Here is a 21635-nt window from a genome sequence, read left to right on the forward strand (position 1 = left end):
TTACCCTGAACTGTTGACCAGATACCAACATGGCCTCTATATTATAAGGTTTCAGAGCAGTTGAGTTTTTTACGTGGTTGCTCAGGGCTCCCAAGGAGCGTGTTCTAGGAGACAGGAGGTTGATAGTGCCTGAGGGCCTAGGAGCAAAAGAATCTAATAGTAGTAGCATCAGTTCCATTGTATTCTACGGATCAAAGTATCACATGGCCTGTTCAGATTCAAGGGAAAGGGGTACCGTCACCATCTCTCACTGGGAAAAATGTCACAAAATCTGTGGCTGTCTTTAAGATGAACATTTTGTGTCGTACTACTCTATGATGATGAGCATGCCAGCATCTGGCTGGTCACAGTCTAGGCTGTGCAACGAAGGATGAAGGTGAAATAGAGATGGTGATTAGCATTAGGAGATGCTTCTTGCTTCTGGAGAGAAGGATTTCCCTAGGCAAAAAGTGGAAAATAGTCAAAGTTGGTCTTTGCTATTCTCCTGACATTTTTGATATTAATCTTGTCTTTGAGGTGCGGGTTCTGGCAATTATATTCAATAACTGAATTCTGTTCCAGCAACCAACCCCTGTTATAGCCAGGTCTACTAGGTTTTCTAAGTAATGTTTCCCAATTGCTGCAATTCTTTACATGTTTACCACTTTTCCCATATCAGAGTGCTTCTCTAAGTGTTTTTATAACCTATTTTTAACTTTAATTGACTCCATTTTATTTAATTTTTAAACTAAATTTCAATCACTCTTACAAATGAAAAGCCATTATCACTTATCATAAGTAAAGACAGTCCTCAAAATAAAAATGAGAATTACACATTGTTATTCAATTCTAGTCAAAAACATGCAATCTCTTCATTAAAAGTGGCGGATAGGATGAATTAGACATTAAAGACATGCTATCACCAAATGAAGACATTTCTCTTGACTTAAAAAGACTTGCATAATAATTGGGAAAGGAATAACTTACTCAGCAAGCAAATCCAGGTTACATAATGATCTGCCTGAAGATTATGTAACATCATTTCATATACAAGTAACAGTATGGGGTATTTGGGAATGTATTAGCTAAACTGTGCTATGTAGAAACCACCCAAAACTTAGTAGTATAAGATAAAAATCTTTCAGTTGCTAACCAGTATGTGGGCCAGGAGTCCTTGCTGAGCTTAACTGGGACAGCTCCTCCCCATTCCATGCTGTGTCATCTGGGCTCATTATACAAAGATGAGCAGGTTTGGATAGCATGGCTGAAAGATGAAACAGGTGGCCTTTTGATATGACTGGACATCTCTCATCATGTGGTCTCTACTCCTGAAGGGGCTAGCCCAGGCTTGCTCATGTAGTGAGCAAAGAGGGCAAGAGCTTGGGCCAGAACTTATACAACATTACTCTCATCACACTCTATTGGTGAAAACAAGTCACCCTCCCAGCCTAGATTCAGTGAGTGGAGAAATAGACTCTACCTCTTAATAGCAGTTGGTACAAAGAATTATGGGCACATTTAATCTCCCCAAATGAGAGACTTTTCTTAGAAAGTATATAGTGCAAGAGACATTATCAAAAAAGTACACACTACTTTACCATTATACAACTTTGACTTTAATCCCAGAACTGGGCTAGATCATACATGAGCTGCAAAAGCTATTTTTATTCCTGTAACATATGACCTAGAAAAGCATTTCTCAAGTTGTATTTTATGAAGAATTGGTTTTTAGTGAGGTGTTACTAAGCATTAATATTCTGAAAACCAGCACACAAAATACAAAACTCTCAATATTTTTTGGAAATGCTATAATATACAAGGCAGTTTGAAAGTTCACTGTGTTTATGTGAGTATATAAAAGTCATTGAGAAAACCAGTTTTACTCAGTTTCCAAGACTGTCTGACCACAGAACACTTTGATCATGGACCTCCCAAATGTCATTTAACAAATGTTTATTACACATCTACTTTGTGCCAAGTCCTCTCCTAGACTTTGGGACTAGATAAGTGAATAAAGTTAAGTGTAGACTCTTCCCTCAAAGATTACACAATGTAGTAAAGTAACTACATGTTACCCAGATGGCCATACAGCCACAATGTACACACTAGAAATAAACATGGTAAGAAGAAAACATACTGAGTATCATACAGATGACCCTCAAACAATTTATGTTTAAACTGTGTGGGTCCACTTATACAGAGATCTTTTTTGAGTCCAATCAATATTGGAAATTTTTTTGGAGATTTGAGATAATTTGAAAAAACTTGCAGATGAATCTAAAAAATTAGGTATGTCATGAATGTATAAAATATATGTAGATACTAGTCTACTTTATCATTAACTACTATAAAATACTATAAAATTTATCAAAACTTATGCACACTAACACAGACTGTACATGGTGCTGTTTTCAGTTGAGAGAAATGTAAACAAGCATAAAGATACAGTATTAAATCATAACTGCATAAAATTCACTGTAGTAATACTGTACTACTGTAATAATTTTGTAGCCACCTCCCGTTACTATTGTGGTGAGCTCAAGTATAGTCAGTATCTGCTTAAAACATCATGTGACCCTAGTCATCTCCATGTGAGCAGTTTGTCTCTTCAGTAAATTGTGAATGGCAGTAAAACATGATCTGTTGAGGTTTATTGTGCTTAGTGCAATACTGTAAGCCTTGACTAACACCAAGGGACCCATATGAAGTGCCACTAGTGATGCTGGAAGTGCTCCCAAGAAGCAATGAAAAATCATGACATTAACAGAAAAAGTGGAATTTTTCATATGTACCATAGATTGAGGTCTGCAGTTGCAGGTGTCGCCATTTCAGACAGACTGTTCATCTTGCAAATAGACAACATGAATTTACAGTATCAATAAATACTATACAGTAATGCAAATGTATTTTCTTTATGATTTTTTAATAACATTTTCTAGCTTACCTTATTGCAAGAATACATTACATAACACATATGACATACAAAATACTGTTAATCGACTTTTTATGTGATTGATAAGGCATTCAGTCAATAGTAGGCAATTAGAACTTAAGTTTTGGGGAGTCAAAAATTATATGCAGATTTTTGACTCTGAAAGGGGATTGGTGCCTCTAACTCCTTTGTTGGTGAAGGGTCAACTATATAAGTATATAATATTTGAAGATCTAATTTAGTCATGAGCAAGCAGCCAGATGAGAATGTAAGCCACAGGCTACATGTAGTGTCAAAAAATAAGATGGGGACACTGTTCTGGAAACTGTTGGGTTGTCTGTGCTATCAGTACAGTAGCTACTAGCCATATGTGGCTAATCAAATTTAAATTCAATAACATTTAAATAAATGTAAAAATTCAATACCTCCCTCCTTTGCACTAGGTACATTTCAAGCGCTCAGTAGCTACAGGTCACTATGGCTACATAGCATATAGTACAGAATAAAACTCTTTCGTTTTCATAGAAAATGCTATTAGACAGCCTTGCTCTAGAGCAGGGGTTAAACATTTTAGTGCTTATTGGTCAAATCCAGCCTGTAGCTTGTTTTTGCATGATCTGCAAGCTAAAAGTATTTCAAATAGTTTTAACAGGAGAGAAAGAAAGGAAGGAAGGAAGGAGGGAAGGAAGGAGAGAACCAATGAAGGAAGGAAGAAAGGGAGGGAAAGAAAGAAAGAAAAAGAAAGGGAGGGAGGGAGGAAGGAAGGTAGGAAAGAGAGAAGGAAGGAATAGGAAAGGAGGAAGAAAGAAAGAAAGACAGGAAAGAAGGAAGAAAGGATAGGAGGGAAGAAGGGAAAATGCAGGGAGGAAGGAAGAAAGAAAGAAGACTATAACAAGACCAAATATGGCCTACGGTACCTAAAATATTTGCTGTCCATCCCTTCACAGAGCAAGTTTGCTGACCCTTGCACTAGAGCCACACCTTTCTTCTTGTTTGTCCTTTCAGTGCAATATTCTGGGCTCATGTTTGTGCCTTCTTAGAAAGCTACATTTGATGCTTCTTGGTGACCAACAAAATAATCATGCCCCTATTCTCGGGTATAGAGCTGTTGCTAAGCAGCAGCTCTCCAGGCTAGGGGCTATACTGTGACCTTGGCATCCAGTGGAGCTGTGAGAATAGCTCTTACTAAATGCAAGATAAACAAAAATAATGGGTGCTATTCTGGGTTCCAGGCAGTTGAATACTGTTTGCATGGTCCTTCATAATCTCTTTCCTCTCTTGCCTTTGTCTGCCAGTTGAAAGACACTTTGTTTAAGGAAATGAGAGATTTTTCAGTTTATACTATGGGATCTGATGAACAGTTGTCAGCCTTAAAAAAACATACTCGGCCGGGCACGGTGGCTCAGGCCTGTAATCCTAGTACTCTGGGAGGCCGAGGGGGGTGGATTCCTCTAGGTCAGGAGTTCGAGACCAGCCTGAGCAAGAGCGAGACCCCGTCTCTACTAAAAAATAGAACGAAATTATCTGGACAACTAAAAATATATAGAAAAAAATTAGCCGGGCATGGTGGTGCATGCCTGTAGTCCCAGCTACTCTGGAGGCCGAGGCAGAAGGATCGCTTAAGCCCAGGAGTTTGAGGTTGCTGTGGGCTAGGCTGACACCACGGCACTCACTCTAGCCCAGGCAACAGAGCAAGACTCTGTCTTAAAAAAAAATAAACAAAAAAAACCACATACTCAATAATTTTTATTATGTCCCATTGGCCATAATTATACCAAAATATCTACACTGGCAAAGATATAGTAGCAATAGCCTTATTACAGAGTAACTATTATTAATATATGGGTCTGTATGTCAGAAATTAGCTGTTAAGAAAAAATACTCACTTGAAGGCTATGGGGGAAAAATATTGGTTATCAAATTTATTGAGGGAATTTTTTTAAATCCCCAAAATAGGTGTAAGCTAAGAAGTAAATTAATCAGTTAGGATTACTATTAACCAAAATCACAAAGGTCTTCATATGAATAAATTGTAATGGTTAACCTAGAACACAATTCCAGTTGCAAGCAAGGGTAATCCAGATAAATGGCATATTGAAGAGATATAATAGAATAAAATCCACACTGCACTAAAAACTACATGCATAAGAATATATTTTATTTAGCCAATACATCAAGATTATTGTTTATTGTTGCTAATTGCACTGCCTCCCATGTGCAAAGTAATGCAGTTTCTTAAATGTGATATCACTTGAGCCTCACAACAACCAAAAGAGGTAAATAAATCAAATTCCATCGTTTCCTTCCTTCCTCCCTCCCTCCCTCCTTCCCTTCCTTCCAAGCAACAAAGATGCCATGCAGTATAGGAGCTTGTCCACAGTCAAGGGAGATTTTTCTAAATTCCATTGCTGCCTTCTCTATCCTTTTCCTTCTTTCCCCAATTTGTAAACCTTTTAATTCACTTTTGGTTTGTATTTGTAGTCTAGTGTATTCTTTAACATAAGCAAATATATGTGTGGAAATCTACCTCTCTATCCATGTCCCACTTCCTTACACAAAGGTAGCACTCTACACATAGTTTTGCACCCAGTTTTTGCTTATTTTTCTACTTTACATATATCCTGGAGATCACCATAGCAACATATAAAGACACCATCATGCTATTTTACAGTCACATAATAATCCATTTTGTAGATATAATGTAGTTTACACAACCAGTCCCTTTTTGGTGTGCATTTGAGGTTGTTTCCAGTCATTTGCTTTTAAAAGTAGTATCAAAAAATTTAAAAAACGGCCATTGTCATACATTATCATATTTAGGTGCATAGTTTTTAAAAGATTCTGAGATATAGGATTACTGGGCCAAAAAGTAAATGCAAATACAAATCTGTCTGAAAAAGGCCTAATTCCATTCCATGATGGTTGCTCCATTTTGCCTTATCAGCAGTAATGGGAGAAAATGCCTGTCTTCCCACAGGCTCAGTATTTTGCCCAACATAAGATTTTGGTTGTTGTCTTCAGGGAATGAAATGCTTCTCAGTGAATTAATGAATTTTTTTTTTTAAATTTTACCTGTTTGCCAATCTTATTGGTTATGCAATAACTACATATCTATTTGTAAGCTTGTATTCTTACTAATCACAGCATTACATTCTTACTGTAGTTTTAGTTACACTGTTTTTATTATAAAGAACTTGTCTATCTTTGCATATGTTTGAACATGTATTTTTTTCTTTTTTATTATAAAATATTTAATTGACAAATAAAGATATATATTCCAGGTGAGTAATGTGATGGTTTGATATATGTGTATATTGTGTAATGATTACCATGATTATATTAATTAACACATCCATCACCACCCAGATCTCCTGAACTTGTTCATCTTATAACTGAAGGTTTGTACCCTTTGACAAACATTTCTCTTTTGCCCCCACCCCCTAGCCTCTGGTAACCACCATTCTATTCTTTGCTTCTGAGTTTGACCATTTTAGATTCTACATACAGGTGGGATGATACAGTATTTGTCTTTCCGTATCTGGCTTATTTCATTTAACATAATATCCTCCAGGTTCATCCATGTTGCCAGAATGAAGTCAGTATCTCGAAGACATCCTTCATTCACCCCCGTTTTTGTTGCAACCCCATGGTTATTGCAGCATTTTTACAATAGTCAAGATCCAGAAACAGCCTTAGTGTCCATTGATGGATGAATGGCTAATGTGGTGTATGTATACACATTGGAAATTATTCAATCATAAAAAAAGGGAAATCCTGCCACTTGCAACATGTTTAAAGACAGTTTAATGCCTTTCTGTAAACTGTCTCATGATATCTTGTATCCATTTCACTTTCAGTTTGCTAGTTTTATTCTTCTCAATCCTCTGAAGCTTCATACATTAGGTATATCGTATTTTTGTCTATGATAGAATTTGTAATATTATCTGAGATACAAACTACAATTATTACTGTAACAGATAAAATGCAATTACTTGTCAGAGTTTGTCATATTTTGCTTAGGTATTTTTTGGCATATAAAAGATGTTTAAAATTACATTAAAAAAAAGTATTGATCATTACCACTAATGCTTTTGGAATTTTAGATATGCAGAATTTCTCATTCCTAAGGATATAAAGAAAATCAACTATGTTTTATATAATCCTTGAATAATTTCAGCCTTATTTTATAGCTCTGGTTCATTGGGAATTTATTGTAGTGTGCAGTGTGAGGAATAGTTTGGTTTTTTAAATTTCTAAATTTGGTTATCCAGTTTGTTCCTATGCCATGTATTTAAAAGGTGATATTCGTTAATGAATTGAAAAACTATGTTTGCCATTTATTAATACAGTATATCTTTCCTTTTAGTGTTTCTGTCAGTTGCAAAAGTCATTCTGTCCATTCATGAACAGAAACTTCAGTTGTTTTCAAAATTTGTGATATAGGGGCTTTGTAATATGCTTTAATATATGGTTGAGTTGGCCCACCCTACTATCATGAGGAGGATGCCTGTGGACCTTTCCTTGGAAATGGTGATCTGCCAAAGTGGGTGAGGCTAAGACACAGCAAAAGTCCCAGATAACTGCCCATGTACAACATGCCACATGGAATCATACGTTGCACAAACAGGAAACAAAGAGTGCTTTTAAATTTCAGACTCACATCAGAAAACACAAAGCAAATGCTTCCAGTAATAGAATTTGATTTGTAATTGGGCTTTTTCTCCCGAAGACAATTCTTTTTTTTTTTTTTGATGAGGGGTATAGATCAGGAACTCAGTATATATTTGTTGAACAAATGAATAAATGAAAAAAATGAACTCCATGAACTGATAAGGCAGGAATTTCTATATTTAAGCTTGTATAATAGTTTTCTACACAATTATAGTTAGGGCAACTAAAATTAAGAAAACATATTCAGATAGTCCCAGTCCAGAAGAATGTCTGAGACTGATTTTAATGGAAAAATTATTGAATAAAATAAATTATTATTTATATAATAATACTATAAATATTAATTATATCATAATAATATATTATATCATATTATATTATGTCATAATTAATTATATTATATAAATATTGATTGTATTCTATTACTAATAATGTAAATAATAATTATTTCTAAAATAAATGATTAAGAAAAGACCCCTAATAGTTGGATATTAAATATTAAAGAATATTAAAAATGACATAGGCATTCATTCATTTGACCAACCAATGTTCATGTCATTCCTAAAATATATGTGATGAATTACTTAAATGAAATGTGTTTGTGCACATAAGATAAAAAATTTAATAACCTCAATGCTCCTGCTTGAAGTCACTAAAACTATGGAATGCCAAACCAACCCCAGTATCTAAAGCTACTTTATTTTTCCCTAAGAATTAATTTGGTTGCAATATGCAAATTTTGATATAAAGTATTATTTTCATTTAATTAAAAATATTTTTAACTTTTATTTGTTGTTTCTTCTTTGGCACATGAATTGTTTAGAATTGTGTTGTTCAATTTCCAAATATTTGTGATTTTTCTCTAAGTATCCTAGTAATATTGGTCTCTAATTTAATTCCATTTTGTTCAGACAATATACACTGTATCATTTCAATTTACATTGTTAATACTGAACAATATATAACAGTATACTTAGTATTGCTTTGTATATTTTGTATAAAACATAGAAGTTTTACAATTATATAATAGGTCTATTTACCCCTACTATCCCTTAATTACAGTTGTCATATAAATGAATATATATACAGATTAAAAATCCACAACATAATATTATAGTATTTGCTTTACAGTCAAATATTTTTTTAAAGAAATTAAGAAAAAATGATCTTTTATACTTATCCATACTTTTAACATTTCTTAAGCTGTTTATTAATTTACTAAAGACCTAAGTTTTCATCTGGTATAATTTCCTAATTTCCTTTCAGCCTGAAGACATTTTTAAAAAAAACTTTTTTAGCAGTTTTTTATTTTTATTTTTGGACTGTAGGTTTGATGGACATGAATTTCCTTAGCTTTCTTCACCTGAAAATGTATTTTTTTCACATTTATTCTTGAAGTATGTCTCATTGGATTTTAAATTATGAAGTGACCTTTTTTTTAAGCTCTGTACATTTTTTCCGCCACTCTCTTCTGGTCTCCATGGTTTCTTATGAGAAATCTGTATTATTCAAATTGTTAGCCTTCTACAATAATATGTTATTTTCACTGAGTACTTTGAAATTTTCTTATGCTTTAGGCTTTGAAAAATTTGTGTATGATTATCTACAAAATGTCTTCTGAATTTGTCCTACTGGAATTTGCAGAACTATTAAATCTAACACCTTGTTCATTTACCAGAAACGGTAGTCATAGTCATTATTTTTTCAAGCAGCTCTTCTGCCCTAATTTTTCCTCTCCTTTACTGAGACTCAATTATCTATATGTTAGAAGCTTTGAGATTGACCTGTAGATCCCTCAGGCTCTGCTCAGATTTTTTAAACATTTCTTTTCTTTCTCTCATCTTTTGATTTAATAAAATATATTGATAGGTCTTCAAGCTCACTGGCCCTTTTCTTTGTCATCTCCATTCTATTATTAAGCTCATCCAGTGATTTTATTTCAGATATTTATTTCAGTTCTAACATTTCACTTTATTTCTTTTTTACATTGTCTACATCTTTGTTGAGATTTTCTATTTTCATTCATTGTAAATGGATTTTCATTGACCTTACAGAACGCAGTTATAATAGCTGCTTCACCATTCTCACATGATAATTTTAGCCTCTGAGCCGTCCAGATTGGCATCTGTTGATTACCTTTTACCTTGGAATTGGGTCACATTCTTGGCCTTCCTATACTGAGTAATTTTGAATCGTATGTTGGACCTTCTGAGGGTTATGAAGTATAGATTCTGGATTCTATTCTAGTCTGCCCTTATGCCCCCCAAAATTGTTGATGCTTTTGATTTTAGCAGGCAATTTACTTGTTTAGACTCATATTGCAGACTGTCACACCTGCAGTGTATAGTGGCTCACATCTCACTTGTTTTATAATTCTTCATGGTAAGTGGCTTTAATTTTGCCCACCATCCCCCACTCACCCCGTGAGTGGTCCAGTGGTCAATCAGGAACTTGGCTGAGGTTATGTACTGAATTAGTGTTTCCTTTTGCCTAAATCTCTCCTTTCTGCCTCTTTCTCTTTGTCAGCCATCCTTAACACCAGAGCTCTTTCACCTGCTTTTACTGAACAGAAATCATTTTTAACCTCTCTCACTGCAACTGCAGCTAACTTATGGGTAAATCAACAATAAAATGATGTTTTTACCCTATGCTGCTCCAAGTTTAGTCTCCCTTTCAGAAACTCCCTGCTTTGTTCATTCTCCAATGCCCTCAGCAATTTTTTTGTAGTATATTCAGTATTTATATCTGTTATTTGTGTGAGGAATTTTTAAAGAGTGTAACTCTTTAATCTCAAACACACACACTACATGTTCAATAATTTTTGAGCAACTAAGATAGTAATTTATTAACTTTCTCTCAAATGAATGATAAAGATTTTAACAAATTTTGTCAAATGCATTAAGACACATTTTAAAAAAGAGTAATAACAATGGTTATTTCTGAATATTTGTGTTTATGTATTGATCTTATTAAATGTGTTAGCTGATTTCAATGTATATATTAAAAAGTAGAGGATTAAATTCTTCAGGTAATCTATTTTCGTATATCTTTAGGAAAACCTTTCTGTTTGATTGCCTCTAAAGCCTGGTTCATTCACATTTAATTACCTTAAGAATAGGCAACTTATAACACTAATCTACAAAGCTGAATTTATAATTTGTAAGAGATGGCAACTTTGAAGTTGACATTTCTTTTATATCAATGAGACTGCAGCTGCAGATAAAGTGCAAATGGCAAATTATGCAAAATAAAAGTTTAATCATGAGGGGAAATTTTAGTTGAATATTTCTGTTTGATTAATAATCTATAAACAGATACCATCTAATTTAAATTTACACAAAAGCATAACTGCTGTTGAAAAATTGCTGCTATTTAACAGGGACACTAATCCAAGTCTCTTCCTTGTCTGTGAATAGCCAATGACTGTAGTCACTCGGTGTTGAACTGGCCTTCTTAGAATTAACGCCTTGAGAATAGGGAAATAATAAAAGCTTTACTTTGTATTCCATTTATGCCCATTCACCTACTTACCTTTTTTAAGTTCTTCCTAAGTCCATAAGAGGCTAAAATTATTTTTCAATTTTGGCCCAGTTACCTACTTCTTAAAAGAGAAAGGTCATTCAGATTCTTCAAACTGTAACTAATATTTATTGGAAGTGTTCTAGTTTGTCAAAGAGCATCTCAAAGTGGTGACTAGAATTGAAAACAGAACTTATTCAAGTAAGTGTGATGAATCTTATTTTTCTCATTATCTAAGCTTTAAAATGTTAAGGTTTCCTAAGATTGAATTATTATTTTTTGTTTGCATTGCTATTAATATTGATCATACTGATAAAAGCTGAACATTTAGCAGAAGCCTACCCTATTAAATAGGAAGCTTTAGAAGGAAAAGAAGGAATTATTACTTTGGTTAATGAGCATTGAATGAGGAGTTAGAAGGTCTAATTCCTAAGTAGTTATATAACACTAACTGTGTAACATTTGACAACTCACTTGACGTCTAAAATCTGTTTCTTCAATTATAAAATTAGACTTTTTTATATTAAATCACCTCCAAATTCTCCTTTATCTCTAAAAATTGACATTTCCATGAATAACACTCCTAAACGCAAGCAGGAATTTAATAGTCTCTTAATAAAAGTCTGTCAGTGGGTTAGAGGGCTATAAGCAATGATGATTCTCAAAATCATGTTCACCTGGGTATGTTTTGAGAACTATTGGACAGTCTCTGCCCTGAAGGAACTGACTATATTTATAAAATGACAAAGTTATACATATAAAAAGATAATTAATGGTTCAAAAAGTGCTAGAGCAATGTATACGTTTTAGAGTAAATGTGGACTTTTAGCACAGAATCTTTTAAAGCACAGTCAAATTTACATAAAATAGTCCATTTCAACCCCAAATTTTCTACATATTTTTACTTCTGTGTGCAGTAAGAGAGATTATCAATATTCAAAAGCATCTTTTAAAAAAATCCTTTCTTTTTTTGGTATTTTTAATCGATCTTTTGAGCCATAGAAATTTTGTCTTTATTTTTTCTTCTCTTTCATGTAAAGTTGCTGATTTTATGATACTGAGATTTTTATGAAAGGAAAAGATCTTCATCCTTTCAGGCAAATATTCTATGTGAGAAATAATGTATCTATTTACAAGGTGACACTTCTTCCATGGGGCACTCATGGCTCAGCCTGGGGATATGCAGACCACAGAACATTGGCTGTGGGGAACTCAGAGCTGCATAAGTTGCATTAATCATATTTGCTGCGGTATTTATTTAGTGCCCTGAAAAACCCAGTTAGTCACTGGTTATTTTAAATTATATGGCAACGTAGACACTTAAAGCATATGCCTCTCTTACTTCCTTGCATTAATTTCCAAGAAGTATGATTATTATTTAAATAGGTTAAATGTAAATAATTTAAGAGAGTTGAGTATTATTAAGGTTCTTGATACACATTGACATGTTGCCTTCAGAAAATTGGTGCATTGCCATTCTATTTGGCATGTTTGAGTCATAATTCCCTTCATTCTTGTCAACATGCTGAATATTATGACTTTAAAGATAAATAAATGCATACATAAATTTTGCCATCTGCAAGTTCATTATGTTCTTTTGGAGAAAAAGGTCCATGTCTGAGTCAAAATTGCATGGTCAAGATACAGCCTGTCATCTCATATTTTCTTCAGTTGATGACAAGGGTACTATGTTGTCTGTGAATTTTGACTTAGAATAGACACACATACCAAAACAAACAAACCAGAACCAAACAACTGAATCCAGTCTTAACTCTGACAGTGGCAGTGACCAAGGAAATAGAACAGATCTGTTTTTCTCGGCTTTCTTTGCTCTCCCTAGTATCTGAAGAGGCAGGTAAGAAAGAAAGGATGTCAGTTTATGCTCTAGTGTAACATTTGGGCCTAACAAAGCTTGGCTGGAAGAACTTGGTCTCCCCTCAGCTACTTTTTTCTTTGAATTTCCTGACAGCTATGACCATGTAAGTATAATAGCAGAGAAAAGGAGATAAGCCATCAGTCCTGCTATGTGCAATGCTGGGCTATTTCTAAAGCAGTACTTTGTGCAAAATAAATCTTAACTATTTCAGAGCAGTGATATATCTTCATCAGAATTTAGATCAATGAACAAATATGACTCACTGCCAAGATGTGAAGTAAACACAGAGTTTATTCCATAAGATGAAATATTTATGAGATGATTTGTATTAGGAGGCACTTACTAAGCAACAATCTTTGCAGACTCTATGCTTGGTGGGGGACTATCTATGCAAAACTTAAACTAAGTAAACCCCTAGGTGTTTACTTCTTAAGAAAGACATAAATTTCAACTGAATGCTGAATAAGAACATGCAATGTAAATAAGTGGTTTATAAAAGTAGAGAGGTCAACCTATCTTAGCTTAAAAAAGAAAACCCCGAGACAGGAACATGCTGTAGTCTGAATAAACCTCCCTTCTAGCTATTTTATTTAAAGACAGCATATTTTGAGACAGCGCAATGTTTTCAGTGTATCCCTTTCAAATAAATGGATGTTTTGTGACCTATCTGCTTATTTGTTAAATTGAGTGATAACCTTGTATTCTCAGGGTTGCCCTCCTGAGAGGGCAGCCCCAGATGCCATTTTCAAACTGTGTCTGTGCTCTAGTCTTCTTGTATATGCCTCAGAAACTTTAGTTGCCTGGTCCCTAGTCTTAAAACAACTTATCTTTGACTTTGTTATCTAAGACAGTATCCAACTTCTGATTTAAAATCAAGCTGCCTAACTGCAATTCTCATATCTGTTACTTCTCCTAAGACCTCAGAGGAATGCTCCCAACCTATTAGCCTACTCAACAGAGGCTAACAGCACTGTCTGCACCCGAACTGCTTAGCCACTGTAGTTCTGTTCTTTCAAGGTAACTGCTGTGATTCACAACCATTGTCTCTTTTCTTCAAGGAAATGTCACTCAGATTTGTCTTACCTTCTTCACCTTAAGTACCATAATCTAAATCCAAAACTTTTTTTTAATGAAAAATTTGTTATTTTTTCTTGTTTTCTGTGTGTGAGTTATATGCAACCTGAAAAATAGTTCTGGTGGCTCCTAAGGTGAAGGGATGTGTGAATTTCATATGCTTCATGAGGCCCAGGGCTCAAAACTAGCTTGAGTTAAATACAACTCAGATGGCAGTTAATGTGTTAAACAGTAGGTTGGTAGCTCTGGCTGAGAATTGCTAATTCATACCAGCCTGATAAAAATTTAAGTCTCTCAAAAGAAACAGATTTAAGGCCGGGTGCGGTGGCTCACGCCTGTAATCCTAGCACGCTGGGAGGCCGAGGCTGGTGGATTGCTCGAGGTCAGAAGTTCGAGACCAGCCTGAGCAATAGTGTGACTCCTGTGTCTACTAAAAAATAGAAATTATCTGGCCAACTAAAAATATATATAGAAAAAAAAAATTAACTGGGCATGGTGGTGCATGCCTGTAGTCCCAGCTACTCGGGAGGCTGAGGCAGTAGGATCGCTTAAGCCCAGGAGTTTGAGGTTGCTGTGAGCTAGGCTGACGCCAGGGCACTCACTCTAGCCCGGGCAACAGAGGGAGACTCTGTCTCAAAAAAAAAAAAAAAAGAAACATTTAATTACCACAGTGCCTTTGAGCATCCCCTCTCTTCCCTGTCTCCCAACTGCTTAGAAAGCACCACATTTTCACTCATTTAAGGTGCAAAATAAGAAAATTAACTACCCCAACAACATTAAAACAAAAAAATTTTTCTTTTTCCCTTTGGCACATTGAAGCCTGTTTAGGGACCAGTCGGGCGAGTAGTCAGCCATCTGGGAGTCTGAGGGAAAATCTTAAAGCAAAAGAACCGTGGCACTACCATTTCATATTGATAAAACATTGGATGGTAAAAACCCCGAACATGTCTCTGACTGAAGGCTCTAAAAAACTAGCCCTACACAGAATGAAGAAGCCAAGCCGCTGGTTGCACAAGGTGGGCCGGCCGCTTGCACCACAGAGCCCGCGGAGGTGGCAGGGAGGACACCGAGTTCTCACAGCGCACGCCCTGTCCCTAAGAGGGGTGAGAGCCACGTGCCTAAAGGATTACGAGCTGGTTCTCTTTCTCAAGAAGCTGAAGGGTGGCGAGAGAGAGGTGTTGAGACCTAGCTCTAGACAGCTGGAAGTAAGGACGCCAACACTGCGCGCTACTGTCCCGGCTGTGGCCAGCGAGAGGACACGTCTCTAAGCGCGACCCCTGCATGGAGCGGGGCCTCAGTCCATACACAGAGAAGGCGCCACCGGCGCACTGCGCTCTGGTACTCGTAGCCAGATCCCCAAGCAGGTGACAGCCAGGACACTATAGGGTCCAGAGTCACAGTAGGCCCCTCTCCTCTGTCTGGCTCTTCCAGCCTCCCACAAAGGCCGGCGCCACCTCCGCCCGCCGGGACTTGTAGTTCCGGTTCCCCCCGCCAAGCCGGAAGGAGGAAGCGGCCAGACTACAGCTCCCAGCAGCCTCTGCGTCCGAGCCCGCACGCTCTGCTTCCATCTTGCCTGGCCGGAGGCTCCATTTTTGCTCCCTCTCCCCACTTTAGTCACCACCACCACTGCTACCACGTGTCCCGCTTTCCTCAACTCCTCGCTTCAGTGCAGCCTGACGTGAGGCTCAGACGGTTGAACAGGGGACGGATGAAAAAGCCTGAGGTAGGGACTCCGGGTGCGATCTTCCGTATCCGGAGCTCTGGGGGGCCCACCTTGACCCAGAAGTGGTTCCCGTTAGTCTTGGTCTTCTCATCCGCCCTTAGCTTGGCTTCCTGGTACCCCCGTTTGGACCCTGAGGTCGTACCAATCCGAGCCCTTTTCATTTCACAGCCCTACACGTGCAAGTGTCTTTCAGCTATTATCTTACTCTCTTCTAATCTGCCAGTGTCAATATTATGGCCTGTTACACTTTTCAGTAGGTTTTTTGCTTTTGAAAACATTAAGTGACTACCTGTTTCCTATCATATTGTGAAAACTCTCAATCTGAGCCTGTCAAGGTCATTTAACATCTGAACATCTCCAATTTCATCTGTCATACTTACCACAGAAAATTAAAAAAAAAAAACATTAATTACCTAATGAATTATATTTTCAGTTGCATTTGATTCTAATTTTTAAAATATGTGCTATTATTTAATAAGTGATTTTATGATCCACTGCTAATTTTTTATGACTCATTGCTTAAAGAAGAGTTTGATAGAGGTTTCCATGATCTTAGAAATGAGGATGAGTAGATGCTAATAAAGTTACAGAGAAAATAATCACCAGTATTCTATATTATCTTCCCAATAACTCTTATGACTGGAAAGTATTATGCATTCCATGCAGAATTGGCAATTAAACTCTGACAAGTTAAGTATCTGACCAAAATTCACAGTTTCAAACTCTATGTTGTGACTCCAAAGTTCTATGTCTTTGCCATTTTATATATCACTAGATGATAGTATATCTCTCAAATTCATGATGTAGAATTGTTGGTAAAATGAAGCTCTGTAGCCAAAATTTAAAGAAGGAGATACATAGATCGCAGATAAATACGTGAAAAGATGTTCAGCCATTAGGGACACAAATTAAAACCATAATGAGATACCACCACACTTTTCTTAGAATGGCTAAAAAAATTAAAAAAAAAAATACTGAAAGTACCAAATGATGGTGAGGATGCAGAGAAACTCTCTCTCTCACACTTTGCTGTTGGGAATGTAAAACGATACAGCTATTCTGGAGATCAGTCTGTCAGTTTCTTAAAAAGTTAAACATACGCTCCTGAAGGTGAATGTTTATAGGAATTTCATTTGTAATAGGACCAAAGTGGTGACAACCCAAATGGCCTTCAATGGGTAAGTGGTTAAACAAACAAGCACCTCCATGCAATGAAATGTTATCCAGCAATAAAAGGAACAAGCTATTGATACATTCAATAGTTTGAGTGGATCTTAAGGGTATAATATCAGAAAGTTATTACACATAATCTAGAATTCCATTTATATAACATTCTCAAAATTGCAAAAGTAAAAAAATAGAGAAGAGGGATTCAGGAATAGGTTGTGACTATAAAGGAGGAACAAGGGAATTCCTTTGTGATGACAGATCAGTTCTGTGTCTTGAATGTGGTAGTAGTTATGTGAACATATACATAGAATTATACACAAAGACGTACGAAAACTTAAAAATTAATGCATGCAAAAAGTGGTGAAATTAAAGTCTGTAGTCAACTGTATTTTGTTAACGTCAATTTCGTCTGGTTTTGATAATGTACTATATTTATGTAAGATGTCAGCTCTGGAAAAAATTTGCAATTTTGAGGACCTTTCTGTACAATTTTTGCAACTTTTTGTAAGCCTATCTATAATTAGTTCAAAATAAAAGCATTTTTTAAAAAAGAAAAACAAACTTTTAAAAAAGTATTTCTTAGGCTGTCTTACTAGGGGTCTCTTAATTATAAATACAATAAAATATTTATGTGGTCTTCCCATAAAAAAATAAAGTAAAAAATAAATTAAGTTACTAAAAATATGCTGATTACTAATGCAAAATTTTATTAAGCATTGTAAATAATTCAAACATTTCTGCATTATATTTACTCCCAAAATTGAAATTTTATTGTCAAAAAAATAAATTGTTCAATAAAGTTTATTTTCAAGCATTGGTAACAATTTTAAATGCAGTCTTAATTCTGAGAGAAAAATATGTTCTCAAGATTCCACAGGGAATACTCAAACATTAGACCTTTATTTCTCATTATACGCCTTAACTTTTTTTTTCTGAAATTGCCAAAAGAAAAGAATATCATTAAAATAAGTTTTCATTATTATCACAGGCATTATTTTATTTAAAAGAATAAATTCAAATTTAAAATATAATTCTAGAAGATAAAATCAAGCTAAACCAAATAGCACTATTTTAAAAATATAAGTTGGTCAAAATGTGTTCTTATCTTGTCTACTTCATCCAGTGTAACTTGTCATTGAGTACTAATTTCTTTTTGAATTGTTTTTCTCACTTTCCTCTTGAAAGCTGGATTGTTGAATCTAGCTACCCATAAACACTTGGATTAAGGACTCTCAATCTCTCAAATAGACAGTAAAATGGGCCTAGAAATTCTAAAGGGAAGTGAAAGATTCATCTGTTCCTCGGACCTGTTCCTGCTATCACAATAGCCAAGGTTAAAAACATAGGATGTGAATGCCAGTGCTGATTTCTTGGGCTGGCTCTCCAGGAGGTGTCCTCTTGCTCAGTTAGAGGCTGATATAAGTACTCCTAAAACAAAAATAGGAAGCTGTGTTCCTATTTTCTTAACCCATAGCATTCTTTGTCCTTTACTTCTTTGGGAGATAAACAGTGGTGGAAATATCTGGCAAAAGGAAAGGAAAAAATGAGAGCTTTCATTTTTCCTCTCCTGCCTTGGTTCAAACCAGCCAAATACTGTAAACAAGTGCCCCTGACCATTTTAGGCTGGACTGTCTCTCAGTTAGTCTGCAACTCCAAACTATCAAAAAGTAGGGAAGAAAAGGGTTCCAAGAAGGAAAACCAAAGTTTCACAGATAATTAAAATCTAAAGCCTAATACTTGATTAATAAAATGATGTCAGCCTAAATGAAGTGCTCTTAGGGCTTTGTCCTGATCTCTTGCACTGTCTTATCATCTGATGACTTAGGTACTGATGTCAAAGAAGGTGTGCTTATCACTTTTGGCAATGACATAACTATGGGAGAATCAGATAATATATTTGAAAAAAAATAATACAAATGTAATTGAAATATATCACAAGAGTATAAGTAATTAGATGTTGCCTCACAAGAAATCTAATATAGATAGAAATAAAAGCCCACATTAGTAAAAAGCACATTAGAGTACACATAATTTACACAGATATATGGAGAGATGCTATTTAATAACTGTTTATGTGCAAAAAATATATGAGCATTTTAGTTGATTACCTTTTAGCCCAACGTGAGCCATGAGGATTATGGCGCTGTTGAAAACATTCTCATGTAATTTTAGTTAGCATTTTTAGAAGCAGTGTGCTAAAATAAAAGAAGAAAATGGTTCTATTGTATTCTACCTGACTTATGTCCTCTAGCATTTATTACAACTTAATATTATCAATTTATTGCTTTACTTATTTAAAGTATATCTTTTCCACTAAATTGTAAGCTCCATGTCATACTTGTTTCATTCATTAATATATGTTCAACCTATGCCTAGCACAGTATATGGGCCAAGATATATATTCTTAGTTTCTTATATATAGCATTTATATGTGAGTAAAAGTTAGTGGGTGTAATATAGAATATAGAGGGGCCTTGGGAGATATAACATATATTGCATCCCAGGAAATAGATCCAAAATCAATTTGTAGAAATCATAGAGAAATTTAATTTAAATTCAAGATATTTTATTGTAACTATTCTAAAGAATATTCCAGAATGAAGTATTCTAGACTTCTGATTAAACATGGTAGAATAAAAACACATCTGTTTGTATCTATGGCCTTGGAGGCACCAAATCAGCTGAGGGCACAAGTGTTTGCAAAATAGGGAGAAAGTGATGCTTAATGTCTTTATCCTGAATTATCAAACGTCTCCAACTCCTTTCCCCAGCTGAGATCCAAAACCTCCACCTGCTAACTGTATTTTATCATGAAAAAAAAATGGAAGGCTTTTATTTAAAAATGAGGCAATCCAAGAAAAAGGATGCACAGACTTTGCCACATAGTTGTCCCAAATAAAATGGGGCTGTCTGGTTACCCTATAGCAAGGTTCATCATTCCTTACACTATGTCTATGAAAGAAATTCCAGTCAGCATTTAATATGTCTCATTTAAATATGAATGGATATTCAGTAATGATCAGATATATAAGCAAAGCTTCTAACATGAAAGAGACCATAGTAACAAAACTCGAGAAATAGAACATGAAGGCAGGGAGCATAAGAAGAAAAATATCATTAATATCCACCAAGATATTGTAGAATTCTTTCATTAATAATGAGATAATATAAAAGGGAACACAAATTTTAGATACAAATTTTATTACATAAAGTTGAAGATAGTGAAAAAAAAAGGTATATGATAAAAAAAGGAGAAGTATAAAACAAACAGAAGACCAATTCATAAACATCAACAAGGATTCCAGAGAGAACAGAGAAAATGGAAAAAGTAACATTTTCAAACTAATTCAAAAAACCTATAATTTAAGGATATGCTTTTCTAAACTGAATACCATGAGCAATGGATGGAGGGGGGGAAAAAAGGGTTTGTGCTAGGGCACATATTATGATATTCCCAAATGTAGAAGATAAAGAAAAGACCCTATAATTTTCCAGAGAAGGAACAGATTTGGCGATAAGGAGGGTAGAATATCAATATGGGTTTTCTCAATGGCAAGATTAGACATTAGAAGACATTGGAGAAGTGCTTTCAAAATACTGAAGAAAAAGCTTGAGATCCATATATAGCCAATGGAGCGTGATGTTGAAATGAAGCCATTTTCAGATATACAAGATCTCAAAACAATGACTTTCTTAGGAAACTACTAGACAATATGTTGCAGGAAAAAAAAAAAAAAGCACAAAAATCACAAAGGAAGAAGACAGGAGATTGATGTCCAGGAATCAGAGAACCCATCACAGGAGAGATGAAAAGGGAATTATCAGAAAAATAGTGAAGGCATATCCCAGGATGCCATTTTTTAGCAGGCCCAGAAAGTAACTAATTCAGATAAAATGAAGAGGATTATAAACTCTCACAGGGTTGTGTCCCAGTCAAAAATAAGTAAATAAAAACAAACAAATGGATAAAATTCCAGACCCTATTGTGATATCTCCAAACCATTTGGAGAGTTGGGGGATAAATTAGTTATCATTACATAGAATACTAAGAAAAATTTTTTAGGAAGAGTAAGTTGTTAACTTTAGTGAAACCAAAATTATATCAAGTAGAACAATGTAATTAATGGCTCAGCTGTAGATAATATTTATGTAGTCATTGATAGTGAAACTATGTAATATTTATTAAAAAATTAAAATATACCTATATTGGATGGATGGGGTAAATATATAAGATCTACATTCTCATTTCCATTAATGAAAAGTTAATATAGAATATGTAAAAATTTGAAATCAAGGAAATGCTGTATAACTGTTCAAAAATGTAGTACCTTAAAACATTAGATATTTATTATCTCACATAGTTTCTGTGAGTATGGTAGTGGCTTAAATGTGTGGATTGGGTCTCTCATGAGGTTAGAGTTAAGATGTCAGCCAGGGCTGCAGTCACTAAGGCTTGATGGGTGCTCAAGGATCTGCTGCCAAAATGACTCACTCACATGGGTGGCAAGCAGGTCATGTTGGCAGGAAGCCTCAGTTTCCCCCACATGAATCCTCCGATAGGGCTGTTTAAGACTCAAGATATGACAGCTGCATCTCCCCATAGTAAGTGATTCAGGAGAGATCCTGAAATAGGGAAATGTCTTCTATGACTGGTCTCAGAAGTCACAAGTTGTTATTTCCACAATCTGCTT

The 21635-nt window shown here is 35.2% G+C and overlaps 1 protein-coding gene across 4 annotated transcripts in view; it reads left to right on the plus strand.

Annotated features, from left to right (window-relative positions):
• DPP10 (dipeptidyl peptidase like 10) overlaps nt 1-21635 on the plus strand; it is a 1316731-nt gene that overhangs the window by 1057015 nt on the left and 238081 nt on the right. The window contains exon 6 of one of the 4 annotated variants that reach the window (XM_045558745.1): nt 3355-3372. The exons of the other annotated variants lie outside the window; for them this stretch is intronic. Within the exon in view, the coding sequence (XP_045414701.1) occupies nt 3355-3372 (18 nt within the window). The remainder of the gene's footprint in view (nt 1-3354; nt 3373-21635) is intronic. 4 annotated transcript variants of the gene reach the window in all.

The sequence above is a fragment of the Lemur catta genome, chromosome 8 (assembly GCF_020740605.2).
Source record: "Lemur catta isolate mLemCat1 chromosome 8, mLemCat1.pri, whole genome shotgun sequence".
Taxonomy (NCBI): Eukaryota; Metazoa; Chordata; class Mammalia; order Primates; family Lemuridae; genus Lemur; species Lemur catta.